At 37.4% G+C, this 24008-nt stretch overlaps 2 protein-coding genes across 10 annotated transcripts in view; one reads left to right on the plus strand and one right to left on the minus strand.

Annotated features, from left to right (window-relative positions):
* Positions 1–9483, plus strand: part of SCYL3 (SCY1 like pseudokinase 3) — a 39090-nt gene extending 29607 nt beyond the window's left edge. For 3 of the 5 annotated variants that reach the window (XM_079912512.1, XM_079912511.1, XM_079912513.1), the window contains 4 exons: positions 4568–4739; positions 7128–7286; positions 8116–8813; positions 9347–9483. In XM_079912512.1, coding sequence (XP_079768638.1) covers positions 4568–4739; positions 7128–7286; positions 8116–8813; positions 9347–9406 — 1089 coding nt within the window. In that variant the 3' untranslated portion in view covers positions 9407–9483. The remainder of the gene's footprint in view (positions 1–4567; positions 4740–7127; positions 7287–8115; positions 8814–9346) is intronic. The other 2 variants (XM_079912514.1, XM_079912515.1) reach the window with 1 other exon arrangement.
* Positions 9295–24008, minus strand: part of FIRRM (FIGNL1 interacting regulator of recombination and mitosis) — a 45591-nt gene continuing 30877 nt past the window's right edge. For 3 of the 5 annotated variants that reach the window (XM_079912467.1, XM_079912466.1, XM_079912468.1), the window contains 8 exons: positions 20519–20704; positions 18628–18750; positions 16896–16991; positions 15127–15240; positions 13321–13425; positions 12577–12657; positions 11530–11649; positions 10135–10352 (listed from right to left, as the gene is read on the minus strand). In XM_079912467.1, coding sequence (XP_079768593.1) covers positions 10164–10352; positions 11530–11649; positions 12577–12657; positions 13321–13425; positions 15127–15240; positions 16896–16991; positions 18628–18750; positions 20519–20704 — 1014 coding nt within the window. In that variant the 3' untranslated portion in view covers positions 10135–10163. Of the gene's footprint in view, positions 9400–9622; positions 9708–10122; positions 10353–11529; positions 11650–12576; positions 12658–13320; positions 13426–15126; positions 15241–16895; positions 16992–18627; positions 18751–20518; positions 20705–24008 lie in introns of those variants that run through there. The other 2 variants (XM_079912465.1, XM_079912464.1) reach the window with 2 other exon arrangements.

Consider the following 24008-nt stretch of genomic DNA (forward strand, 5'->3'; position numbering starts at 1 on the left):
TTAACATTTAAAACCTTTTTTTTTTAAATTGAGGTACATTATTGATATATTCGTTTCAGGTATACAGGAGAATGACTTGATATGTGTGTATATGTATATATATTGCAACTGATCACCACAATAAGCCCAGTTACCACGTGTCACCACACAGTTACAAAATCTTTTTCTTGTGATGACTTTTAAGAATTACTCTGTTAGCAACTTTGAAATATGCAGTACAGTATTATTAACTATAGTCACCATGCTGTACATTATATCTCTATGACTTTTTTATTTTGTAACAGGAAGTATGTACCTTTTGACCCTCTTCACCCATTTCATTTCCTCCCTACCTCCTCACTTCCACCTCTGGCAACCACTAATCTGTTCTCTGTATCTGTGAGCTCATTTTTCTGTTTGTCCTCTGCCCCACCACCACACACACATGAGTATTTGTCTTTCTCTGTGTGACTTACTTGCCTTAGCATAGCATAATGTCCTCCAGGTCGATCCATGTTGTTGCAAATGGCAAGATCTTATTCTTTTTTTATGGCTGAATAGTTTTACTGAGTGTGTACTACATTTTCTTTATCCATCAGTAGACACTTAAATTATTTCCATATCATGGCTATTGTAAATAATGTTGCAGTGAACATGGGCGTGCATATATCTTTTTGAGTTAGTAGTTTTTTCTTCAAAGAAATACCCAGAAGTAGAATCACTGGATGGTATGGTAGTTCTATTTTTAATTTTTTGAGGAACCTCTGTACTGTTTTCCATAGTGGCTACACCAATATAAATTCCCACCAACAGACACAAAGGTTCCTTTTTCGCCACATCCTCGCCATCACCTGTTGTTTCTTGTCTTTTTGATAATACCCATTCTGACAGGTGTGTGGTGATATCTCACCGTGGTTTTGATTTGCATTTTCCTGTTGTTTAATGATGTTGAGCATCTTTTCACATACCTGGTGACCATCTTTCTGTTGTCTTTGGAAAAATGTCTATTCATATCTTCAACCTACTTTTTAATCAAACTGTTTTTGCTTTTGAGTTGTATGAGTTTTTTGGTATATTTTGGATATTAACCTCTTATCACATGTACAATTTGCAAATATTTTCTCCCATTCAGTAGATTACCTTTTTACTTTGTTGATGGTTTCCTTTGCTATGCAGAAGGTTTTTAGTTTGATGTAGTCCCACTTCTTTGTTTTTTGCTTTTGTAACCTTTGCTTTTGGTGTCAGATCCAAAAACTCATCACCAAGACTGGTGTCACAGAACTTGCTGCCCATGTTTTTTTCTAGGGGCTTTATGGTTTCAGGTCTTACATTTAAGTCATTAACCCATTTTGAGTTAATTTTTGTATGTGGTATAACATAGTGGTCCAGTTTCATTCTTTTGCATGTAACTGTCCAGTTTTCCCAACACTTTATTGAATAGACTATCCTTTCTGCATTGTATGTTCTTGGCTCTTTTTGTCATAAATTAGTTGACCATATATGTATACGTTTATTTCTGGGCTCTCTATTTTGTTCCATTGACCTGTGTGACTGTTTTATGCCAGTACTATACTGTTTTGATTACTATAGCTTTGTAATATGGTTTGAAATCAGGGCGTGTGATGCTTCCAGCTTTGTTTTTCTTTCTGAAGATTGCTTTGGCTCTTCAGAGTCTTTTGTGGTTTCATACAAATTTTAGGATTGTTCTATTTCTGTGAAAAATGCCATTGGAAGTTTGATAGGGCTTGCATTGGATCTGTAGATTGCCTAGGGTAGTATGGGCAGTTTATTAACAGTATTAATTCTTCCAGTCCATCAGCACAGAATATCTTGCCATTTATTTATGTCTTCTTCAGTTTCTTTCATCAGTGTCCTATAGTTTTTAGTGTACAGGTCTTTCACTTCCTTGGTTAAATTTATTTCTAGGTATTTTATTCTTTGATGCAATTGTAAATGAGATTGTTTTCTTTCTGTTTCTGACAGTCCATTATTAGTGTATAGAAATAGTACAGATTTCTGTATATTGATTGTGTATTCTGTGACTTTACTGAAATCATTATTAGTTCTAAAAGTTTTTTGTTGGAGTTTTTAAGGTTTTCTACATATAGTATTATGTCATCTGCAAAAAGTGACCATTTTACTTCTTACTTTCTGATTTAAATATCTTTTTTTTTCTTGCCTAATTGCTGTGGCTAGGACTTCTAATACCGTGTTGGCAAGAGCAGGCATCCTTGGCTTGTTCCTAATCTCAGAGAGAAGGCTTTCAGCTTTTCAGTATAATGTTAGCTGTGGACTTGTCATATATGGCCTTTACTATGTTGAAGTATGTTTCCTCTATACCCAGTTTGTTGAGAGTTATCATGAATGGATGTTGAATTTTGTCAGATGCTTTTTCTGCATTTATTGAGATGATCATATGATTTTTATCCTTTATTTTGTTAATGTGGTGTATTACATTGATTTTTTGCATATGTTCAACCATCCTGGCATCACTGGAATAAATCCCACTTGATCGTGGTATGTGATCCTTTTAATGTATTGTTGAATTTGTTTTCTAATTCTGTTGAGTATTTTGGCATCTATATTCATCAGGGATATTGGCCTGTAATTTTCTTTTCTTGTGGTGTCCTCTGGTTTTGGTGTCAGGGTAATGCTGGCCTTTTAAAAATGAGTTCCCTCTTCTTCTATTTTTTGGAAGGATTTGAGAAGGATTGGCATTAATTCTTTGAATGTTTGGTAGACTTCACCAGTGAAGCCGTCTGTGTCTGGACTTTTGTTTGTTGGTAGGTTTTTGGTTACTGAGTCAATCTCCTTACTTGACCTGTCTGTTCAGATTTTCTATTTCTTTATTATTCAGTCTTGATAGGTTGTATGTTTCTAGGAGTTTATCCATTTCTTCTGGTTTGTCAAATTTGTTGGCATGTAATTTTTCATAGTAATCTCTTGTGGTCCTTTGTGTGGTATCAGTTGTAGCATCTCCTCTTTCATTTCTGATTTTATTTGAGTCCTCTCTTGGTGAATCTCGCTAAAGATTTGTCAATTTTACCTTTTGAATAAATTAGCTCTTAGTTTCATTGAATTTTTTTTCTATTGTCTTTTTAGTCTCTATTTCATTTATTTCTGCTGTGATACTTTCTTCCTTCTGTGAGCTTCCTTTGTTCGTCTTTTTCTAGTTTCTTGAGGTATAGAATTAGTCGTTTATTTGGGATTTTTCTTGTTTCTTCAGGCAGGCACTTATCACTATGAACTTCCTTCTTAGAACTGCTTTTGGCTGTGTCCCATAGATTTTGGTATGTTTTACTTCCATTTTCATGTGTTGCAAGGTATTTTTTGATTTCTCCTTTGAATCATTCGTTGTTCAGTGGCATACTGTTTAACCTCCACATATTTGAATTTTCCAGTTTTCTTCTTGTAATTGATTTCTAGTTTTTTTACTGTCAGAAAAGATGCTTGATATGATTTCAGTCTTCTTAAATTTATCAAGTCTTGTTTTGTCACCTAACATATGATCTGTCCTGGAGAATGTTCCGTGTGCACTTGAGAAGAATGTGTGTTCTGTTGCTTTGGCATGAAATGTTCTTTGTATATCTGTTAAGTCCATCTAATCTAATGTGTCATTCAAGGCCAGTGTTTTCTTACTGACTTTCTGTCTGGATGATCTATCCATTGATGTAAATGGGATATTAAAGTCCCCTACTATTACTGTATTGCTCAGTTTCTCCCTTTAGGGTCTGTTAATATTTGCTTTGTATATTTAGGCGCTCCTATGTTTAGTGCATAAATATTTATAAATGTTATAAATGTTGGATTTGACCCCTTTATCATTATGTAATGCCTGCTTTGTTTCTTATTACAGTCTTTGTTTTAAAGTCAGTTTTGTCTGATACAAGCATAACTTACCTCACCCTTCTTTTGGTTTTCATTTGCATGGAACATCTTTTTCCATTCCTTCACCGTCAGTCTATGTATGTACTTACACCTGAAGTGAGTCTCCTATGACATCATATAGATGAGTCTTGGTTTTTTAATCCATTCAGCAACTCTGTCTTTCAGTTGGAGTATTCAGATTCACCAAGAATTTGGTTGGGGAATTGTCTACAGCCTTCCCACCCTGAATGCATCCGTCTCATCTGATCTCAGATGCTAAGCAGGGTCAGGCCTGGTTAGTACTTGGATGGAAGACCACCCAGGAATACTCGGTGCTGTAGGCTTAAAAGTGCTGAGCTAGCTCTTGGGAGGACTCTGTGGCCTTGGTTTGGAGGCAAGAGTCAACAGGCATCGTGGACAAATCTAAAACCTTTTATAGTAATTTAACATAGTCATCTTATTCCTAATACATTTCTAATGTATTTATCTACTTAATTTCATTTTTGTTTTATTTTTTGGAAAAGTATCAGGCTGTGATGGATTGGGAGAAAACATTGGTCCTTGACCAGATAGGTTGCGAGCTACTGACCTAGAACGCGTATCTAAGAAATGAAGTTCACTTGAGCAAGCACAAACTGATTGCAGCCCAACTACTTGTTTACCAGGGGAGAAAGAGAGAGGCAATATGGCTGCATACACTTATTACCCAATTCACTCCTAGGTATTACTGGGCCTGCGTGATACCAGCGATTCCATTGTGGCAATTACTCTTCACAGCCTGGCAGTGTTGGTCTCTCTACTTGGACCAGAGGTGGTTGTGGGAGGAGAAAGAACCAAGGTCTTCAAATGCACTGCACCAAGTTTTACTAAAACTATGGACCTTTCCCCACAAGGTAAGAATGATTAAAAGGCCTAGTGTGTTGTTGTTTTAATTTATTAGATTTTAAACATTATACAGATAATGCAGATAGATTGTATTCAAATGATACATAAGGAAAAAGTTAATGATTTCCCTCCCCCAGCTCCTTCTGGGGCATCTAAGGTAACCAGTTTTAATGGCTTAGTGGGAATTCTTTCATCCTTTTTTCTAAGCCCACAAAGACACACAAATGTATGTTTACACACACACATAGGATTTAAAAAAAATATATATTATGCACAATTCTACAACTTGATTTTTTTTTCACATAGCAGCTTATCAGGGACCTGTCTCCAGGTCAGTACATAACTGCCTAATAGTTTTGTTTTATTTTGTTTTTTGACAGCTGCCTAATATTTCATTGAATATAATTCATTCAGTGATTTCCCTATTGATGGCTATTGCACTCATTTTTGGACTTCTGAGTCAGAGAATATATTGAATAACATTTTAATAGATAGTGTCAGTTTCCAAAAAGGTTGTAGCAGCTCTTAACAACACCAGATGTTTAAGTTCTTTTGATTTTGATGGCCTGTTAGGTGACAAGCTCTTGATTTTTAGGTACTTCAAGAAATCAAGAGAAAAAAATATCCTTATTTCTGGTATGTTCCCATTGGATGTTACGTGGAAGTAGCAGTAGTTTCTGATCTTTGTAGGCTATAAAAGTCAAGGATAAGAATTTTTTATCAACAGTGTCATTGCTTCTTTGCTCCTTTGTATAACCCTGAAGGATGATGACGTGTTATGAAGCTCTGGATCTCTAATCTGGTTCTCAGTCATAGTGAGTAGATAGCATGGAAAGTTATTAGTAGAAAGGAACTGTCAGATAGACTGCTCTCTAATTTTGATGCCAAGAGAATTTTTAAAGCGACACTGACTTCCTGACGTTTTGAAGAGAGTTCAGTTCTTCCTCGGTGCTAATGAATCAGTGTCAGTGTGGCTCCAGGGAGCTTAAAGAGGGCGATGGAGAAGCTGTCGCCTCCTCTTCAGCCATGAAATGTCCATACCAAACTGAGTGAGGTCTGTTGTTACCAGTTTTTCTTTTAGCAGAGTGCACAAAGAGCAGATGAAAGATTTATATTTCATCCCAGAGGAATTTCTGGCAGGAGGAGAGGGTATGTGTAATTTTGAGATAAGGCTTAGGGGTCAGTCTCTGGGGGCAGATTTACATGTTCAATTAGTAAAAGTCCCCACTCCGAACATCTTTTTTACTTATTGGATGGAGTCTTCTGGTTCTAGACGTTACAGCAGATAAGTTTTTACTAAAATAGATTTTCCTGAAAACTTTGAAACTAATCCCACTGACTTGCCATGTTAGGCTTTTCATCCAAGATGGCTGGGAGCCCTGGTGGCAGCCTACATTCCAAGTTTATAGAAAAGAGAGGCCCTTCTTCTACAGGACATGGGGGACTGCTGGGGAAGGGGCGTATGTAAAAGAGGTACTCTTAGACTTTTATCTTTTTCCTTCTGTTCTTTTACAGTTTACCTGCATGGTCAGACATAAGGGCTAATATGGAGGTTAGTGAAAAGTGTACCTAAGAGAAATAAGTCTGCATGAACAAGAGTTATTAGGGAGGACAATTTAGAGAAGGGGACATTTTGTAAGAAAAATGAGTAGGACTTCAGCAGGGAGGAGAGTGGCAGAAATAAGCAAGAGGGTGGAGGGCTTGTAGAGGTCAGGCTGTGCTGAGGAGGGGAGCTGCGGCCTGTGATGAGTTAGCCCAGGCCATCCCCCTCACCTTCACTTTTCCAAGGCAGAGGAAGTATTCGGCCAGAAATTTTGCTAGGATCCTTTTGCGCAATACCCACTCTTGAGTATGAACTTTCTGATAAGCTGTTAAAGACAACATTTTCTTAAAACACTTTCCTTTTCCCAGTTGGGCATTAAATGTCTGTAACAAAGTTTACCATTTCAAACATTTTAAGTGTACAGTCTTGGGGCATTAAGTACATTCACATTGGTGTGTTTGTACTCTTTTTTCTTAAAAGGAAAGTAAGTAGGATCAAGTATGATTTTAAATAACCACTAAGATGTTTTTAAAGGCTGTTAACTTTTATAACTAGGTATCCTAAAGGTTTTGTTTTCTGTCTACTTCAACTGCTCACCTATGCTTGAAACCTTACTGTGCCATTACCACCATGTGGACACAGCCTGTTCTTAAATGCCTCTAGGACAGGCAGTCCCTTCCTTAGTAACTATGTTTCTTCAAACAAACATTTGGAGGTGCCCTCTTTCTGCAACTTATCTTTTATCCGTGTTAAATATACCCTTTTCCCTTAACCATTGCTCACCTAACATGTGATAGGAAAAGAAGCAATTTACTACCCCTTTCATTTTTGGGGTTTTTTTATTTATCTTCAGATTCTCCCACGCACGTCGTCTGCAGCCAGCGCAGTCAGATCTCACCTGTCTTGAAGAACCCCTCCTCTAGCATATTCCCTAAATGTTTTTCTGGCAACGTGCCCATCACCAGCAAGAAGCACATACAGCGAGATTACTACAGTACTCTTTTACAGACAGGTAGATTCATTAAACTTATATAGCTGTTCCACTGCTTGGGTGAATGTTTTCCTGAGTAATAAGTTTAAATTCTGAACCTTAAGGGCACTTTGGGAATATTGAGACTGATTTTTCTTATTATTTGTAATTATGTAGTCAGCTTGGGTCTGTCTTTTTTCCCTGGACTATAGGGTATATACCTGTCTTTTCTTCATAACTGGTGAAGACGTTGCTTGAATTCTTTTTTGCACCAGATACTTTACTTTGGGACTTCTTCCAAATTGTATCATCAAAGAATGATAGTTCTGGAAGATGTTAATAGGCGTGCTGTGAAAGAGGAGTTCTGTGGTTAAATAAGTTTGGGGAATTGAGCACAGAATCAGACCACACTGCACAAGACTTCAGTGACTTGACTGCACTTAAGAAATCTGTTTAAAATGAGGATATGTTGGGCGAGGCAAACTTATTTGAGCACACAACACTTTTTCAGGGTGTACGTAATTAATATCTCAAGGGTAACATCGCCTGGCCTAGAACATTTTAATCTTTGTTTGTAGACAGTTATGCCAATAAACAGTATGTCTGAATATTTAGTAAAGGATTAGATGCTCCAGTTAGTTGTTGCTTGCGATGCTTCCATCAAATTACGATTTAAGTATTTGTTTAACTTACATCACATCTTTGTTGATTTATGTTCTGCTGGGATATCTCATACTTCAGTGTACATGGATATTTCCAAGGAATTGGATCTATACGTTTCTGTATAGATCTGTTAACTTTCTCCTAAATATATTGCTTGTTCTTAAAACCAACGTTTTATGAGAATAATTCTTGTACTTATCTCCCACAGGCGATCAGTTTTCTCAGCCTATTAAATTTCCCATCAACGGAATCTCAGATGTGAAAATCACCTCAGGAGACAGTGAAAAGTTCCCTTCGAGTTCTAAAAAGTCTGAGGAGTGGCCTGACTGGAGCGAGCCTGAGGAGCCTGAGGACAAACCTGTCGACACAGAGATTTGCCCTGCAGACCCCCATGCTGCTGCCAGGTCGCCATTCACCGACTTGAATGCAGAGGCGGCGGCTTGGGATGACTTTGAGCCCAGCGGTGTAGATACTGAAATAAACCCAGGAGGTGGAATCACGGCTGCAAGACCTGTCACCTCAGGGGAGCAAAAGGCCACTCCTACTTTGCGTCCACTCACTGAAGAGGCCAAGCCTTTGAAATCAAGCCTACCCCAAAAGACCAGTCTTGCACGAAGCAGGGATGACCCAGACCAAACCAAGCCACCAAAAGTGTCGTCACAAGAAAGGCGCCTTAAAGCTCCATCAGAACTTGGTTTAGGAGAGGAGTTTACCATACAGGTGAAAAAGAAGCCAGTAAAAGACCCAGAGTTGGATTGGTTTGCTGATATGATCCCAGAAATTAAGCCTTCAGCTGCTATTCTTATTTTACCTGAACTGAGGACAGAAACAGTAGCTCCCAACAAGGATAACGTCTCATCAGTGATGCACTTTTCCTCAAAATTTGCTGCAGCAGAAATTACTGAGGTGAGGATTATTAAATTGTGCATAATAGTTTATGCTTCCCTCACAGGTAGCAGCTGCACTGTCCCATTGATAACAAACATGCTGTTTTCCCAGTGAGAGAAAAGACTGATGTCCACAATTGGGTAACATGATCAAGCATAAAATGAATAAGATCAGTTCCTATAAATGGCATCTTTCGTTCCCTAGAAAAATGTAGCAGTGCTTGGGCTAATAAATGGGCCACTTTTTACAATAATAATCTTTTTTGTCTGGAAAAGGGATTAAACCAAGAATGTGGTGTCATCAAGCTGATTTTACTGGCTTATATGGTCCTTGGAACGTTATTTCCCAATACTGTGGTTTTGTAATTCTGGAACCAAAGTAATTCTACTTTTCAGCTTCCTAGTCCAGTAAATTATTTTACTTCTTAGTACAAGGAAATGTATTCTGGCATCAAAAGACATGCGTTGCGCCCCTTTTAAATTCCTGATCTTTCAAATCTGAACATGATTTGTTTCAGCAGGTTGCCCTTGGCTTGCTTTCTTTTGTTGCAGGGAGAGGCTGCAGGCTGGGGAGAAGATGGCGACCTGAACTGGGAAGACAATACCTGGTGACAACGGGTGTGAGTTAATCTTTAGGAAAATGGATTCCTTTTTTAAAAAATCAAATACCTCAAAAGCAGGCTCTGCAGACAAGAAAACCCAAAAGCATCCTGTTTTTCTCATACCAGGAGGTCTTTTTCCAGTCAGTGCCAACAGAAGTGTGAGACCTGGCGTGCTGGCGGGGAGCCCTGGGCGGTGCAGAGGTTCACAGCCCTTCTCAGAAGAAGAGGCTGTGTGTCTGACTGAGGCCAGTTTCTGTGAAGAGCAAGTGGCTGTGGAAAGGTTGACCTTACTGCTTTTTTCCAGAACAATTCTGGAAGTAAAGAAAATAAATACAAAAACTCAAGCTGATTAGCTTAATTTTGTGCTATTTCTTTGTCAGAAGAGTAAGCTCTATTATGAAATCAACTTATTGAAAAAATTTTAGCTATAAAGTATATAAATGATTTTAAATTGCTAAGGTTTCCTTAGGCAGTTTATTTGTTTACAGATGTACTATCTGAGTGAGTTACCGACTGTTCCTGTATTATTACCTTGTACCAAAGCTCTTCATGAGATATATCCCCACCATCCTGTTCTCTAAATGTCCAATAAAGACTATTTTAACTAGAATCAACTTTAGAAAAGTTTTATGTGTTAGAAAATGTACAGACATATAATTACATCAATATTTTCATCTATAGGTGAAATGCACTGTAGGATGACAGAAAAAATCATCCAACTCTTACCTAGCGATAATTAATGTGGTCCAGTCCATTCAGTTTTCACCCTAGAATACATGATGTTTTAGCTTATCAATCCTTTCTTGGAGTGTCTCCATTTTTGTCAGAAGCCAGTCTGGAGGAGGAGACTTTTGGAGTAATAACTCGATTGCCTCCAAGGCCGCTGTTGCTGCTTGCAGTGCTGACCTGTACTCTTCTTCCAAGGGGAGCTCGTGACGGGCTCTTTTCGCAGAAGGCTGGCAAATGAGAAAAACAAGTAGTGCCATGATACCCATTCCAAAATTGTAAAAATAAAGAACTTTCCTTTGGACTAGAGTAAAGCTTATAAGGACAAATTCTAAAGCTGTAAAGTTTTATATGAAAATTTTATTCCGGTTATTGGTTCACAAGCGCAGGAGGGCACCCGCCCCCTGCAAGCGTCTGGAGAGAGATGTGAAGGCATTTTTGGTTTGTCACAGGGATTCAGGCTGCTACTACCATTAATGCTCAAGGTTGAAGGAAACTAAGAAGTGCTGCCTTGTCCAGTAACTTCCAGTGAGTATTCTTTAGCCATATAATCTGTCCTTACAAAAAAGCTCCAGATATGAATTTTCTAAATGCCTGCTGTTTTTCTTTTTAATGCTGAGTTCATAATGATGCTTTCGGAGCCAGTTCAGTAAATTGCCAGGGTTTCTAACATCACCACACCAGGAAGGGGAAGAAGGATTGGGGCCAAGACAGTTTTTATAATCCCTGTCTTCCTAAGGAAGCTCATAACATATAAATTCTTGAGGGCTTATTTATACTACTGATATATTTAACTTTACAGATGTAAGGCATAAAAGTTAACATGTCTTAAAAACAATTTTTTTTTTTTTTAATGAGAACTGTAACTTAAATTTACCATTATGGATTACCGTTCCAAATATACTATTACTGCTCAAAACAAGTTTAATATCCTTAGAGGTATCAGATTTCTGCCTTTTAATAGGTAGATGTGATTTCTAGACAGTGCCAAAAACTCTTAGGCTGATTTGATGAATGAGGCAAAGGATCAAAGTAAACATTTTGGAAGGTAAGTTAATTGGTTTTCTTCTGTGGTTCAGAAACTACTGCATTTGTAGCATCACTGGTATAAAGACATAACTTTCCCAAAGGTTACTACAAATAATTGACAGTTATGTTAAGAGTATATTTTGTATGATTTTTAAAACTTTTTTTGTAGTCCCTCCTCTGTTCTATGTGTTGATAACCTTTCAGAAGAAGAAATGTGATTTTTAAGAGTAGCTACCATAAAACAATTTTACATGTCTAGATCTATTTATTTTGATATTCAGTATGAGGCCAAGAACCATGCTAGTTTCTGTTTTATCAGTAAGTAATAAGGCAGAATTTCTTATTAAAGCTTGATCCACACTGAAAAGCAGTCCATACCTGTAAAGCTGACTTCTTTGCTTCTTCTACAGTAACTTTAGCAAAGGGCTCCCAGAAGGTACCTTTTTCCTGTTTGACACGTTCCACTCTGGCAGCTGCAGTTTCCTCTACAAACCCCGTCTGCCAGAGACCATGAAAAACCAAGCAAACATCAACATTAGCATTCTCTACTCAATATTAAAATGGTGTGATATTCAGAAGGTGAAAAGGCCTGCGTGTTTAAGTGCCGGATGTTAAACTGCTCTGGTTTAGCCTGTGAACTAAGCAAATTTTGGAAGTAAGTTGCAGTCATCTGTAAATGTATCCTCAGTGTAATTGGGGTAAAATTATTCCACAGTGTTCTCCTTCCCTACAGAAAAATGATAGTCTGATAGCCTTTACTGAATAGGGTGAGAAATTGTTAAAAGCAACATGTGCACACACTTACTTATCATCCAGCTGATATGTAATATATGCATATATAAAAATAATAAGAGACACAGTCCAGTTCAATAATGAGATTATATTAAAAAATTAAGTACTTAAGCATAATTCACTTTCTCCTAGCATTCTAAATTTGTGGTGTAACTGTTCTATGAGTGCTTCAATTAACCTTTAACTTACATCCTACCACTATCTCCATATAAGTTTCAAAGCATGCACAAATATGGGAGCCATACGATTCAACAGTTTGGAAAGTCACTATTTGGAAAAGCCATGACTGAATTACAGGGGTGAACATGATCCTCACGGGCCTACGATTCTACATGTGAATCTAATTACGATGAGTAACAGGTGAGGGATCCTCATTCTTCATCTCACTGCCTGAATGATCAATGCAATAGTATCCCAAACTACAGGCAGAGCAACTCCAAAGTGTTTTACTTCTGACTTGTAATGAGGTCCCAACTGCTTAATAATAATGTGGGTCACCACTGTGTTAATAAGCACTGTGAAAAATTGGAGCTAACAAAGATATTCAACTTGGTTATAATTTGAAAAAAAAAGTAACATGATAAAGAACAAAATATGTGCCACTACTATTTTGATTCTATATAAATAAAATACCTTCTCCAGAAAAGATACAACTTTCTTCTTTGTTTCTTCAGAACTGAGACACTGTGGAACTATCTCTTCATGATTTGTTCCCTATTAAAAGATTTGACAAAACTAATTTCAATATATTTCAACAGCTTGCAAAGACAAGTACATGAGTTTTAAGAGCTACCTTAATTAAAAATGCATTTTAAAAGAAAATACTCAGTGCCAGAGGATACTCAAAAGATAATAAGCTCATAGTTATTTCAGGATGCCTTAGGATAATTAATACAATATTCTGCACAAGTGTGGAGCTGTAAGCTGTAAGGACTTCTGCCCAGTCATCCCAACATCTCTGGGCCCCCTTATGACCACAGGCACGCTGCACTACAGTGGGTAAAAGTAACCCAACGGCAGGGTCGCCTTCTCTACAGAACCAAGCTAACAGGTCTGTGTTCATCAAACTCTAGCCCCTGTGATAGGTGGAGATGAAATGTACTCCCAATCGACCCCAAAATAGTGTCTGAGTTAGTACACCTGGTCTGAATGCCTGTTCTGATTGTTACTACTCATAGGACCTTAGGAAAGTCACCTCACTTCTCTGGGTCTCATTTTTAGGTCCTGTAAAATAGATGACTAGTAATATATCCTCCAGCAGAAAATACTATGACTGAGATACAAAAGCAGCTCAATAAATGTTTTTGGAATGTTTTGGAATATCTGAGATACTAAATTATTTTAGAGGTCACTGTGATAGACTGGCCTTCTAATTACCTCAGCAAACTGAGTAAACGCCTCCAAGGAATGTTGTTCTAGTAGCCAATTCCTGTCAGCTAGCAGTAAGGCAAAAACAGAAGATAGGTGGGGCAGAATTTTGTCCTAAAAAGAAAACCAAACCTTATTAAATAGAGGAAAACCTCAGCAGAGTACACTGATTATTCTAACGTCAAATTTCCGTAATTCTGTCCCGGTGAACACGTGTTAAAACATGTTAAATCATGTCACTCTTTCGCTCAAATCCTTCCAGTAGCTTCCCGTTTCCCTCAGAGTAAAAACCAAAGTCCTCACCACAGCCTGCAAAGCCCCACTGCCTCTGCGTTAGCTCTCCTACCAGGCGTGCTCCCATCTCAGGGACTTCCATTTGCTATTTCCCCTGCTCTGGAAATGCTTTCCCCAGATACCTGCTTGGCTTGCTCTCTCAGCTTCAGGTTTTACCCACATGTCACCGTGGTGAGGACTCCAGTGACAAAGTTCGATTTAAGACTCTGCCCCCGTAACATACACATTCTTTCTTCCCCTTCCCTGCTTTATTTCTCTCCGTAGCATTCACCACCATTTAGTACACTACATATATCCCCACTTTATTAGTCTGTTGCCTCACAACAGTTGAGAGTCAGTATTTATTAGTTTCATTCATTACTGAACCCCCAGTGATTAAAATAGTGCCTGACACATAGCAAGAACTCAAGTTTTTTCTTGAATGAATAAATGAATCAATTTCATCATGTGGCTTCAAATGCCTCTCATATGCTGATGAATCCCCAAAATTTCTTCACACCTTAATTTCACTCCTGGGAATATGTAAGGTAATGTCTGCTAATAAAACATTTGTTCCATAGGTTCTGGGCCCATTAGGGTCAGTAGTTATGCACTAATGAAGCAGCATTTTAGAATACATTCGTTTTATGCTAAAAAGAAGATAGCTCAAATCCAAGTATCTTTGAATACTTTTGTCCAGAGAGTTGAAAAGAAGCTGGCGAGTACACACTTATCTCATGAGACACCTTACGTGATGAAAACAAACGGTATGGTATTGTTTACCTGTGAACAAGAGAGCCCTTTAGAAACTAACCAGTTCAATTTTTGGTTTCAAAGGTTTTAATCAACACGTACTGAGATAATGTCCGTCCATCATGTTTTTGCTCAAGTTAACGTAAAAAGTTCTCATCACTGAACTCTTTATAGTGTAATATCTCCCGTGGAGGTGGGAAAAAAAGGTCAACTGTCTAGAATTGTTGTTTTGACCACAGACAGTAATAAGGAAGAAAAAACTCAATTTAGGAGGAAGACCTCCTTTTGCTGTGAAGCATGTCTTAAAGTTCAGTAGAAGTATATTGCCAGGCCTTTACAGTTTTATAAATAAATATCCATTTGTCAACTCTATATATACTTTGCAACATTTTCAAAAATATCGTCTTAAACAAACAGGCTGCCTTTCATGGATATAAAACCAAGAGAATAACTTTTATAAATCACCCCATTTCCTCATTATACACCACTCTCTAGAAGACATAAATATGTTTTCCTTCCTCAGGAACTTTGTGTGCTAGAGCCCGACTAGAATAAATCTCACACCATAGCCAACCCTATAAATTACTTGTATGTCAACATATATTTTTCTAAAAGTAAATAAAATGAGTTCTATTTTGACAGTTACCCTCTCTTCACAAAATATATTTTTCCCCCAATTTTCTTTGTCAACAATCCACAGAATTTCAGAAATTAAAGCCTGAAAATCCATCAGTAATTCTTAGAGATTTTGTTAACATGGGAACAAAAGAATTAAGAGAGTATTATTACCTGGATGGCTTGAGGTATAAAAAGTTTTCCCAGGGAAGACAGAAAATCAAGAACTGCCAAACGAACATGGTCAGGAGGCTCTGATTTGAGTAGTGAGGTCTGCAAAGTTATTACCTAAGGGCACAAAGACCAAAGAACAGTTATAAATGAAAACAAATGCTTTGTAGAGACATGACTAAGATTTTGATGGGTATGTACGAGGGGAAACAAAACCAAACCCAGGACAGTCGAACATTCCACAAAGCCTACACTTCACAGGTGGAATTTTAATAAAACAAAATGACTGAGTCAATCATTACAACATCAGTCCTACCAACCACTGTAAAAAAAATGAAAAATCCATGTGTTTCTGAAAAATGATATACCAGTGCTCTTCTTTTAAATCTTCAAAATTATTTTGTATTTTAAATTCTAGAGAGAGAAGTTCATTATTTAAAACATGGGTTGGCCAACTTTCTGTAAAGGGCCAGATGGTAAATATTTTAGGCTTTGCAGGCAACGTGTTCCCTGTTACATATATATACATACACATACACACACACACATTTTTTTTTAACCTTTAAAAATGTAAAAATAGGGCTTCCCTGGTGGCGCAGTGGTTGAGAGTCTGCCTGCCGATGCAGCGGACGCGGGTTCGTGCCCCGGTCCGGGAGGATCCCACATGCCGCGGAGCTGCTGGGCCCGTGAGCCATGGCCGCTGGGCCTGCGCGTCCGGAGCCTGTGCTCCACAATGGGAGAGGCCACAACAGTAAGAGGTCCACTTCAAATTAAAAAAAAAAAAAAAAAAAAAAAGTAAAAATCATCCTTAGCACTTGTGCTGAAAATAGGAGGGCAGAATCTAGCCAGGAGGCCATAGTTTGCCAACTCTTGGTTTAAAGGAGCACTGAGCTAGTCTATAAAGGAGGCAATATCTAAATGAAAAATTATGTTGAAATTTTAAAATGTTATTTGGAGTTTTTGAAGATAGGCAAAATTATTTACATTAAAACGATCACTATTTAATTTTTCAAAAACAACTAGAATCTTCAGAATCAACATAATTTGAGTCAATTATTTTATTATATTCTCATTCTCTGTAATTACACATAATGGTAATTTAAAATATACCTAATTAGTAAATATTTGTTAATGCTAAGTTCTTCATGTGCACAACCAGAAACCAGAGTTACTAAAAACGAAGTGTTGCTAGTCTCACTCTGCAATATGCTGTGACAGGGTATTACTTCTTCTGTCATCCTCCTGAATAGGAAAGCTTAGCTTTACCTCGGGACAGTTTTTGTTTCTTAAGTGACTGTAAGCTTAAGCCACTCCTGAATTTGGGGATCAAGTCTGTCTAGTATGGACTCATTCCAAAGCCTCAAATCACTTCAGGTAAGATGAAGGCCTTCTCCGTTTTTCCCTCTCTCCATTGCTTAGAACCTCCAAAAGCGAGGCATACCTGAGGCAACACCACACGGATCCCCCAGTGACCCCTGTTCTGCCACGCAAGCTGGGGGCCAGAGAGAAAATTCAGTAGTGCTCCTCCTTAGTCATTTTATTTCTTCAAAGAAACAATGAGGATTATCCTTAAGTCCATGGTGGTTATATTCCACACTCCCACAGCTGCTGGCATGCCTTTGAAAATGCTATGAATGCAGGGTTCACACGTAAACTATGACTCCTAACCTCAGGGATTTTTCCTGAGCAGTTAGCAGCAACAATGAAAAAGGTCTGACTACTCAGCATCAAGGAGATAAGAGAAGAACAGATAACTTGCTCACTATTCTTACCTGACTTATCAGCTGAGGATCTAGAGTTTGAATGAAAAATCCCAGCAGTGGAAGTAAAAGGCAGAGTGTCTGTTGAACATAAGGTTGACCTGTTACCTTAAATAAGAAGCACAAAATAATTTTGGTGAAAATTTTCAATTACATGAGAATAGCAACATTTGCATTTATTATATATGCTAAGCACTTTATTACCTCACTTATTGCTTATAACTGTGAGATAGGTATTATCACTTTAATAAGAAAAAGGGGCAGAAAGGTTAAATAATTTGCTCTAGATCACAGAGCTAGGAAAAAGCAGAGCCATGTTTCAAACCAAGATTTAACTCAGATGGGGATCTAATTACTTTTATCTGTCACTGAAAAAGCTTGCTTATTCCTTAGTCTCCTTAGAATTCCATTTCTCCTCTCCATAATTGTTTCTATCATGATATTGTAAGCTATATCACCAAGAGAGGTCCTCAGTGAATATTTATTGAATGATTTTTAAGGATCAGAGGAAAGTACTCATTGAAGTCAAAATGCTGCAGTAGTGAAATCTGACCTTAGACATAAACTTTAATGATAAAACATCATCTGCAAAACCATTTCTATTATTTCCCAAGTGTGAATGTTGCCTTCAGCTTCCATTGACCGGGACAACCAGAGGTCACACATTTATTTCAACTTAAATGTCATATTTAGATATTTAACTAAATATGATTTCTAAACTACAATGATCTGTGGAACACACATCATTCTAATTCTAGCCTGATCATCACTTGGCTTTCTGGCTTTTCTGGAAAAGAGTAATACCAATTAGCCACATGCATTTACTTGCCCCTTCCACCTTTAAGCCACACCACTCTCCATTGCCCAAAAGATTTTATAAAAAGACCCTGGAATAACAAACAAGCTATACCAACCAAAGACAGAAGAAAACAATAGAAGAGATTTTTTTAAAATATAGGATCAAACTGGTCTTGAAAATAGTTAGCTAGAACATCACTTTCACTTCAGTAAGTTCTAGTTTTACTAATATAATTCTATCACACTGTTTTCTTTTTTTTAAAAAAAAATATTTATTTTTGTCTGTGTTGGGTCTTCGTTTCTGCGCGAGGGCTTTTTCTCCAGTTGTGGCAAGCGGGGGCCACTCCTCATCGCGGTGCGCGGGCCTCTCACTTTCGTGGCCTCTCCCGTTGTGTAGCACAGGCTCCGGACGTGCAGGCTCAGTGGCCATGGCTCACGGGCCCAGGCGCTTCGCGGCATGTGGGATCTTCCCGGATCGGGGCACGAACCCATGTCCCCTGCATCGGCAGGCGGACTCTCAACCCCTGCGCCACCAGGAAAGCCGTATCACACTCTTAAATACAACTGGCTGAAAGAGTACCAGTAGGTATTTTAAGTTCTAATCACAAGTTCTACGAAGAACCTAAAGAAATTACATACAGGGCTTCCCTGGTGGTGCAGTGGTTGGGAGTCCGCCTACCGATGCAGGGGACACGGGTTCGTGCCCCGGTACGGGAGGATCCCACATGGGCCCGTGAGTCATGGCCGCTGAGCCTGCACGTCTGGAGCCTGTGCTCTGCAATGGGAGAGGCCACAACAGTGAGAGGCCTGCGTACCGCAAAAAAAATAATAAATAAAAAATAAATAAATAAATTACATACATTTTACTCTACAGGGAAATTTCAGTATTATTCTTTTCTCGATATTTTATTTGTTTTTCAGGGAAATGATTAGTTGCTTTCCTTACCAGTTTAATGTTTAAAAGAGCCCAAAGCTGACTCCCAACTTCCTTAACTGCAGTTTGCTGTCCCATATCCAGAGCTTCACTAGCAGAATTACATACAGCAAGCAAAGCAGAGAGCACTGTGTTCTAAAGGGGAGAGACAGGGAAAGGACCTGAGTTTAGATACCAGTCTAAAGAAGCTGGAACCCAATTACCTGGAGGTTTTCAGTTACTTACAACTCTTCATAAAAACCCATGTAGAATTATATTTCTAAGACCCAAAACCATCTCTTCAGCGATTTCTTTAATACATGTATATTTTGCTAAAACCAATTTTCCTTATACACAGAAACATTTGCTTCATTTTTCTAAATAAAGAAACTTTTTTTCCTTTTAGGTTGAAAATTTAACAAAATGTAAACACCATCATATTTTAATAAATAGGTTTGATACAAATGGCCAGTATGGTCAAGCTAATTTATAATCTTCATCAACTAAAAATTTTATATTTTTACATTATGTACTTAGCAGTCTTTTAAAGTTACCAGATTATTGTTGCTGCTGTTTTATAAACTTTAAAATTTTTCAGCAACACTGCATTCAATAAACAAATGTACCTAAGTACACTATCTAGAATTTGAAACTAAAGACAATTTTCCCTGGATTCGCTCTTATCTATATATCACATCTCTCTCTGACTGGCCAGGAATGGGGTTGGTTTGGGCGTGGTAACAATCAGTAACCTTGCCTTTCATCCATTATACGTCAACAACCACACTTAATTTTATGTAATTACCATACAGCTTTTAATTTATGATTTACTTATTTCCTTTTACAAATAAGCATGTTAAGTGACCTGCTGAACTAAAGTTTTGGTCATAGAGCAAAAATCTGCTGAATTTTAGAAAATAGGTGCTTTTATTTTATCTAATACAAAAGACTTTTTGTCTTTACTATAGAAATCTGTGCAATAACTGCAACATCTGAACAAGTTCACCTACTCCTAACTAGGTAATTAATACTTTTCCCAAAATAAAGGCACATAAAAATTTATATTCCCTTTCAATGTATGTAAATGTTTTAAATTATCTTGATGATTATGGTCAAGTGCCATTATGTAACAGAGTATCAGAACATTTACACTCATTATAGAAATATAAGTCCTGAGAAAACCCTGAACGCATAATTTAAAACTGCAAATAGGTCCTCATCCCCTTGAATGCCCTGTCTTCATCCTTGCTTGATTCTTCTCATCACAAACTGATATATAATATATATTATGAATATATATATTTATTACTTCTCTGTCCACAGCTAAGCTAGAATGTAAGTCCGTGAGAGCAGGAATTTTTGTTTGTTTTGTTCCCTGATATATTTCCAATGCCTAAAACAGAGCTTGACACATATGAGCATTCAAAATATGAATGAATGAATCAAAGAATTAGCAAATAAACACTTAACTACATGTACTATATTCAGTTTTTTAAATTGTATTTTTCTTTACTTCCAGATGAATTTCTTTTTTATTCCATTATTTTAAGAGGGAGCATTCTAAATAGAAGGGTACATAAAAGCTCTGAAGAGGTTGCATAAAATGAGGGTTGTACATCAAGTAGAAGAATCATGTCTGCCTAATCCAGAGATAATGTCAGCAAAAATACTACAAATAAAGTATTTCATAATGTGTTTCATGTTGTTCCAATGTGTCTTGAGCTACAGACACTCTCCCCCGCTAACATTTACATCAATCAAGATAATAGTAGTTTCTCAAAGACTGGTACAATGTAGAAATCTGAACCTCTTGCTAGATTCTAACCTGAGGGCACAAACTGTCTGTCTTTTTAACAGTACATCCCCAGTAACCGAGCTTAATAAACAGCTACTGAATGAATCAAGGCCATCAAAATTATCTTACCAGAGACTCAAGTTCTCCCAACGTTCGACTGCTGCTTAGCCACTTCCTGCACTGTGCAGTGCCTGATCTGCTGACCTCAAGTGCAGTTTGTTTCCTAAGCTCAGCAGGTAATGCCTGAAAGGAAATATATTGCCACAGAAGCAGATTTTCTGCTTCTTTTGGGGAAAATTTCTGGATAAACTCCACCTGAAACAAATTGTTAAAGAAACAAAAGTAACATAAAACAGTCTAGTGAATGGATACACCAAAGCTAAGTATTAGCTTCCATATTTAATATTTTTTAAAAGTTCTTAACTGAATAGCAGTATCACAAGGTACCAGACCAAGGTAGCTTAAATGAACACACATTTTAGCCGTTATTCTTGTTGTTGCTGCATTTGTTTCCAAAATGAAAAACACAGGTTAAGTGGAGCACAATATAAATGCATTAAGAAATGTTAAATAATGTATTTCATTATTAGTCACATCAGCTATTTTACATGCTCCTACCCAATAATTCTATTTTTTCCTAAGAATTTGTATACTCATCACCTTGCACAGCTCAATCAAAAGTAATATTCCCAAATATGCCAATGAGATTGATTTAGCCAACTTTTGTGGCTTACTACTCAGCTGATGATCATAGAGAACTTAAAGAAGCAAAGGTCATAGGTTCAGTTTTCCAATGGGCTAGCCGCCAGCTCTGTTCTACTTTAGACAACATATGAAACTCATTCACAAGTGTTCAGGATAGTATGGTTGGCAAATCCATTCTACCACTGAAATAATTCAAAGTGCTTGCCAGGTTAATAGGAAAACAGAACTGTTTTAAAACGTGTTGTCAACAGACTAGATAAAAATGGAAAACAAAAGTTCTAAAAAAAAAGTTAAAATATTAAATTAGTTTCTGGTGGAAAAACAGCAAAAACTGGTGCACTTACTAATTTAGGTATACTCTAACTAGGAATATTAATGTAATTTTTTTAGAAGAATAATTCAATTTACAATCCAAAATCTCGCTGAATGAAATTTTTCCTACATCAAAAATGAAAAAAACCCCCACTATATTAAATTTGACTGAGAAACTCTTCTACGTTATATATTTGAATGTTATTTTGTTTAGAGAAAATATTTAGCTGTCAAAACAAGGGAAAACTCATGTGGCTATCTTTTGGGATAGCTGATAAAGCCAGAAAAATGGATCCCTTCATGAGCTATGTGTCTATTATAATAAGCAGCTTTATTCATGAAACCAAACTGCACCAGGAAAGCCAAGAGAATTGTGACAACTAATAAACACCTGTTCAAACAAGACCTTTCTTTATAATAATGAAGTCCAGTGAGTGACTGAGTTCCCTTCCCAAAATAGAACTATAAATAATAACATCCTGGACAATATTAAAGGTAGGTGTTGCCAAGATTTGTTACATACAAAGACTGATTGATTGATTTACTATTCTGAGTTTGAAAACCTTGGCCTCAACACAATTTCCAAGATTTAAAACTGCGAGTGCTGACAGTTCACAAGGAATGAAGCATAAGGGGATGATGCGCAGAGCATTATGACTTCCCTCCTTAACACTAAGAGAAAAAATACACCAGTGGGCTTAAAATGCAAATATATAATCTTTCCTGTACATAAATATGGTAGAACAACTAATGTGCTTAAATCAGGCATATTATATCCTTTCCCCTCAGGTAACCTCCTGGTACTTTTCCTTGTTTCTCTAAAACAGGAATGTTGTTAATTTCACACACTAAAAGAACAATAGGATATGCAGTAATTACTCCCCATATTGAAACAGTGGATACATCTTAATCACCTTATATACTTGCATTCCCCCCCAAATTATTATCTATCACAGACACCATACTTTTTTAAAGTAAAACACCGCTATACTGAGATTAACTATTTTCATTTATGTTAATGCTGCATCATAGATCCAAAATCTGGGTTTTTATTTCACTATCTAAAAAGACACCATCTTGTATGCAAAAGAATAATTATTTCCAGCTACACTGCTTGCCTCTCCTTTTCCCCTAGCATGTGCTCTCTCACCTTTGCTCTCTATTCCTGCTCTCTATTCACCCTTCCTTTAGCATGAATCTCAAATGCCACCATCTCCAACAGCTTCACCATTCCTACCTGTTCCCACACCACACGTCCCCAGTAAACACCCAACAAAACCTGATTTGCACCTCAGTCTTGACACTCATCACGTACTACCTTTTATTATGAGTGTTTTTATAAATTTATAATTTCTACTAGGTTATATGTTCCTTGAGATGTCATGATATAGTGCAGTGGAGTCCAAGTTTTTTATTTTAAGCAACAAAACACTATTAAAAATTTGTGAGCAAGCTTTGTATGTCTAAATAAAAGCAGATTTCCTAGGGTAAAAGGGAGTAAGGAGGCAGAGTCAACAGCCCACAAACAGAGGAGGCCCCTGAAGTAGCTGCATGAAGACTGAAAAGAATACTGGAGCTGTGGAAAGAGCACAGATTTGCGAGCAAGACAGATCTGATCGGAATCCCAGCTCATTTATTGTTTTAGTTTGGGATAGTTCTTTAATTTCCTTGAGTTATTATTTCTTCATCTGTAAAATGGACATAATCATCTATCCCACAAGGCTGATGTAAGGACTAAAAGAATTGAAGTGCCTAGTACAAAGCCTGGTCCATATTTCAGTCTCAAAAAATACAGGTTTCCTCCCTGCCTACTTGAAGAAGAGGGATCAAGTCTTAAGAGAAAAGGAAAAAGAGCTGAGCATGACAGAAGAACTAACACTTGTTAAATGCTCACTTGATGTATAATATATATACATTCTCTATCTCCTCCGGTCTCACAACTGCCATCTGAGTAATAGTATTTCAATTTTAGGATTAACTAACTCTCCCAAGGACTCTCAGAACAGGGATTCAAATTCAGGTTTGTCCCTGAATTTTTAGTACAGTAACTTGAACACAGCAGGAAAAATCAGTATTTGATAACTGAAGGAAAAAATTAAAAGTAACCCCTCATTTATCTATAACTTACATATCTGATAGCTGCAATTATTTGGAAAAATTTAGAAAACTGAGAAGTATGTAAGAGATCTCTAAACATGGAGTTTATCTATAACAAAGCTTCTAGAACTCAGGGCTAATTCATTCTGAGTTGTATTATCCTAAAAATTAAAATTTCACAACCCTGGGAAAAGGATCTTATTCCCATTTTGTAAGTGAAAAAATTGAGGATCTCTTCCAGACCCCACTTCTTCAGGAAGGGCCTCCCAGTTAACAGGGCTTCTAGGAAGAACAGTGTACTGGAAACCAGGAGTAAGACATTTGATAGAGGAGAGAAAGGTATTAAAATTCTAAGAAATCTGGAGCAGACAACTCTTGAGGAGTTTGGGAGGGAAGAACAGCAACCCTAACATGTTTTCTAGAGGGCTGTGAGGTGGGCCTGGTATGCTTTTTGCCTTGGAGACACCGGTAAGGAAGAAAGCTAGGAGGTCAGTGTGGTTCCTCT

The sequence above is a fragment of the Stenella coeruleoalba genome, assembly GCF_951394435.1.
Source record: "Stenella coeruleoalba genome assembly, chromosome: 1".
In the NCBI taxonomy this organism is placed as follows: domain Eukaryota; kingdom Metazoa; phylum Chordata; class Mammalia; order Artiodactyla; family Delphinidae; genus Stenella; species Stenella coeruleoalba.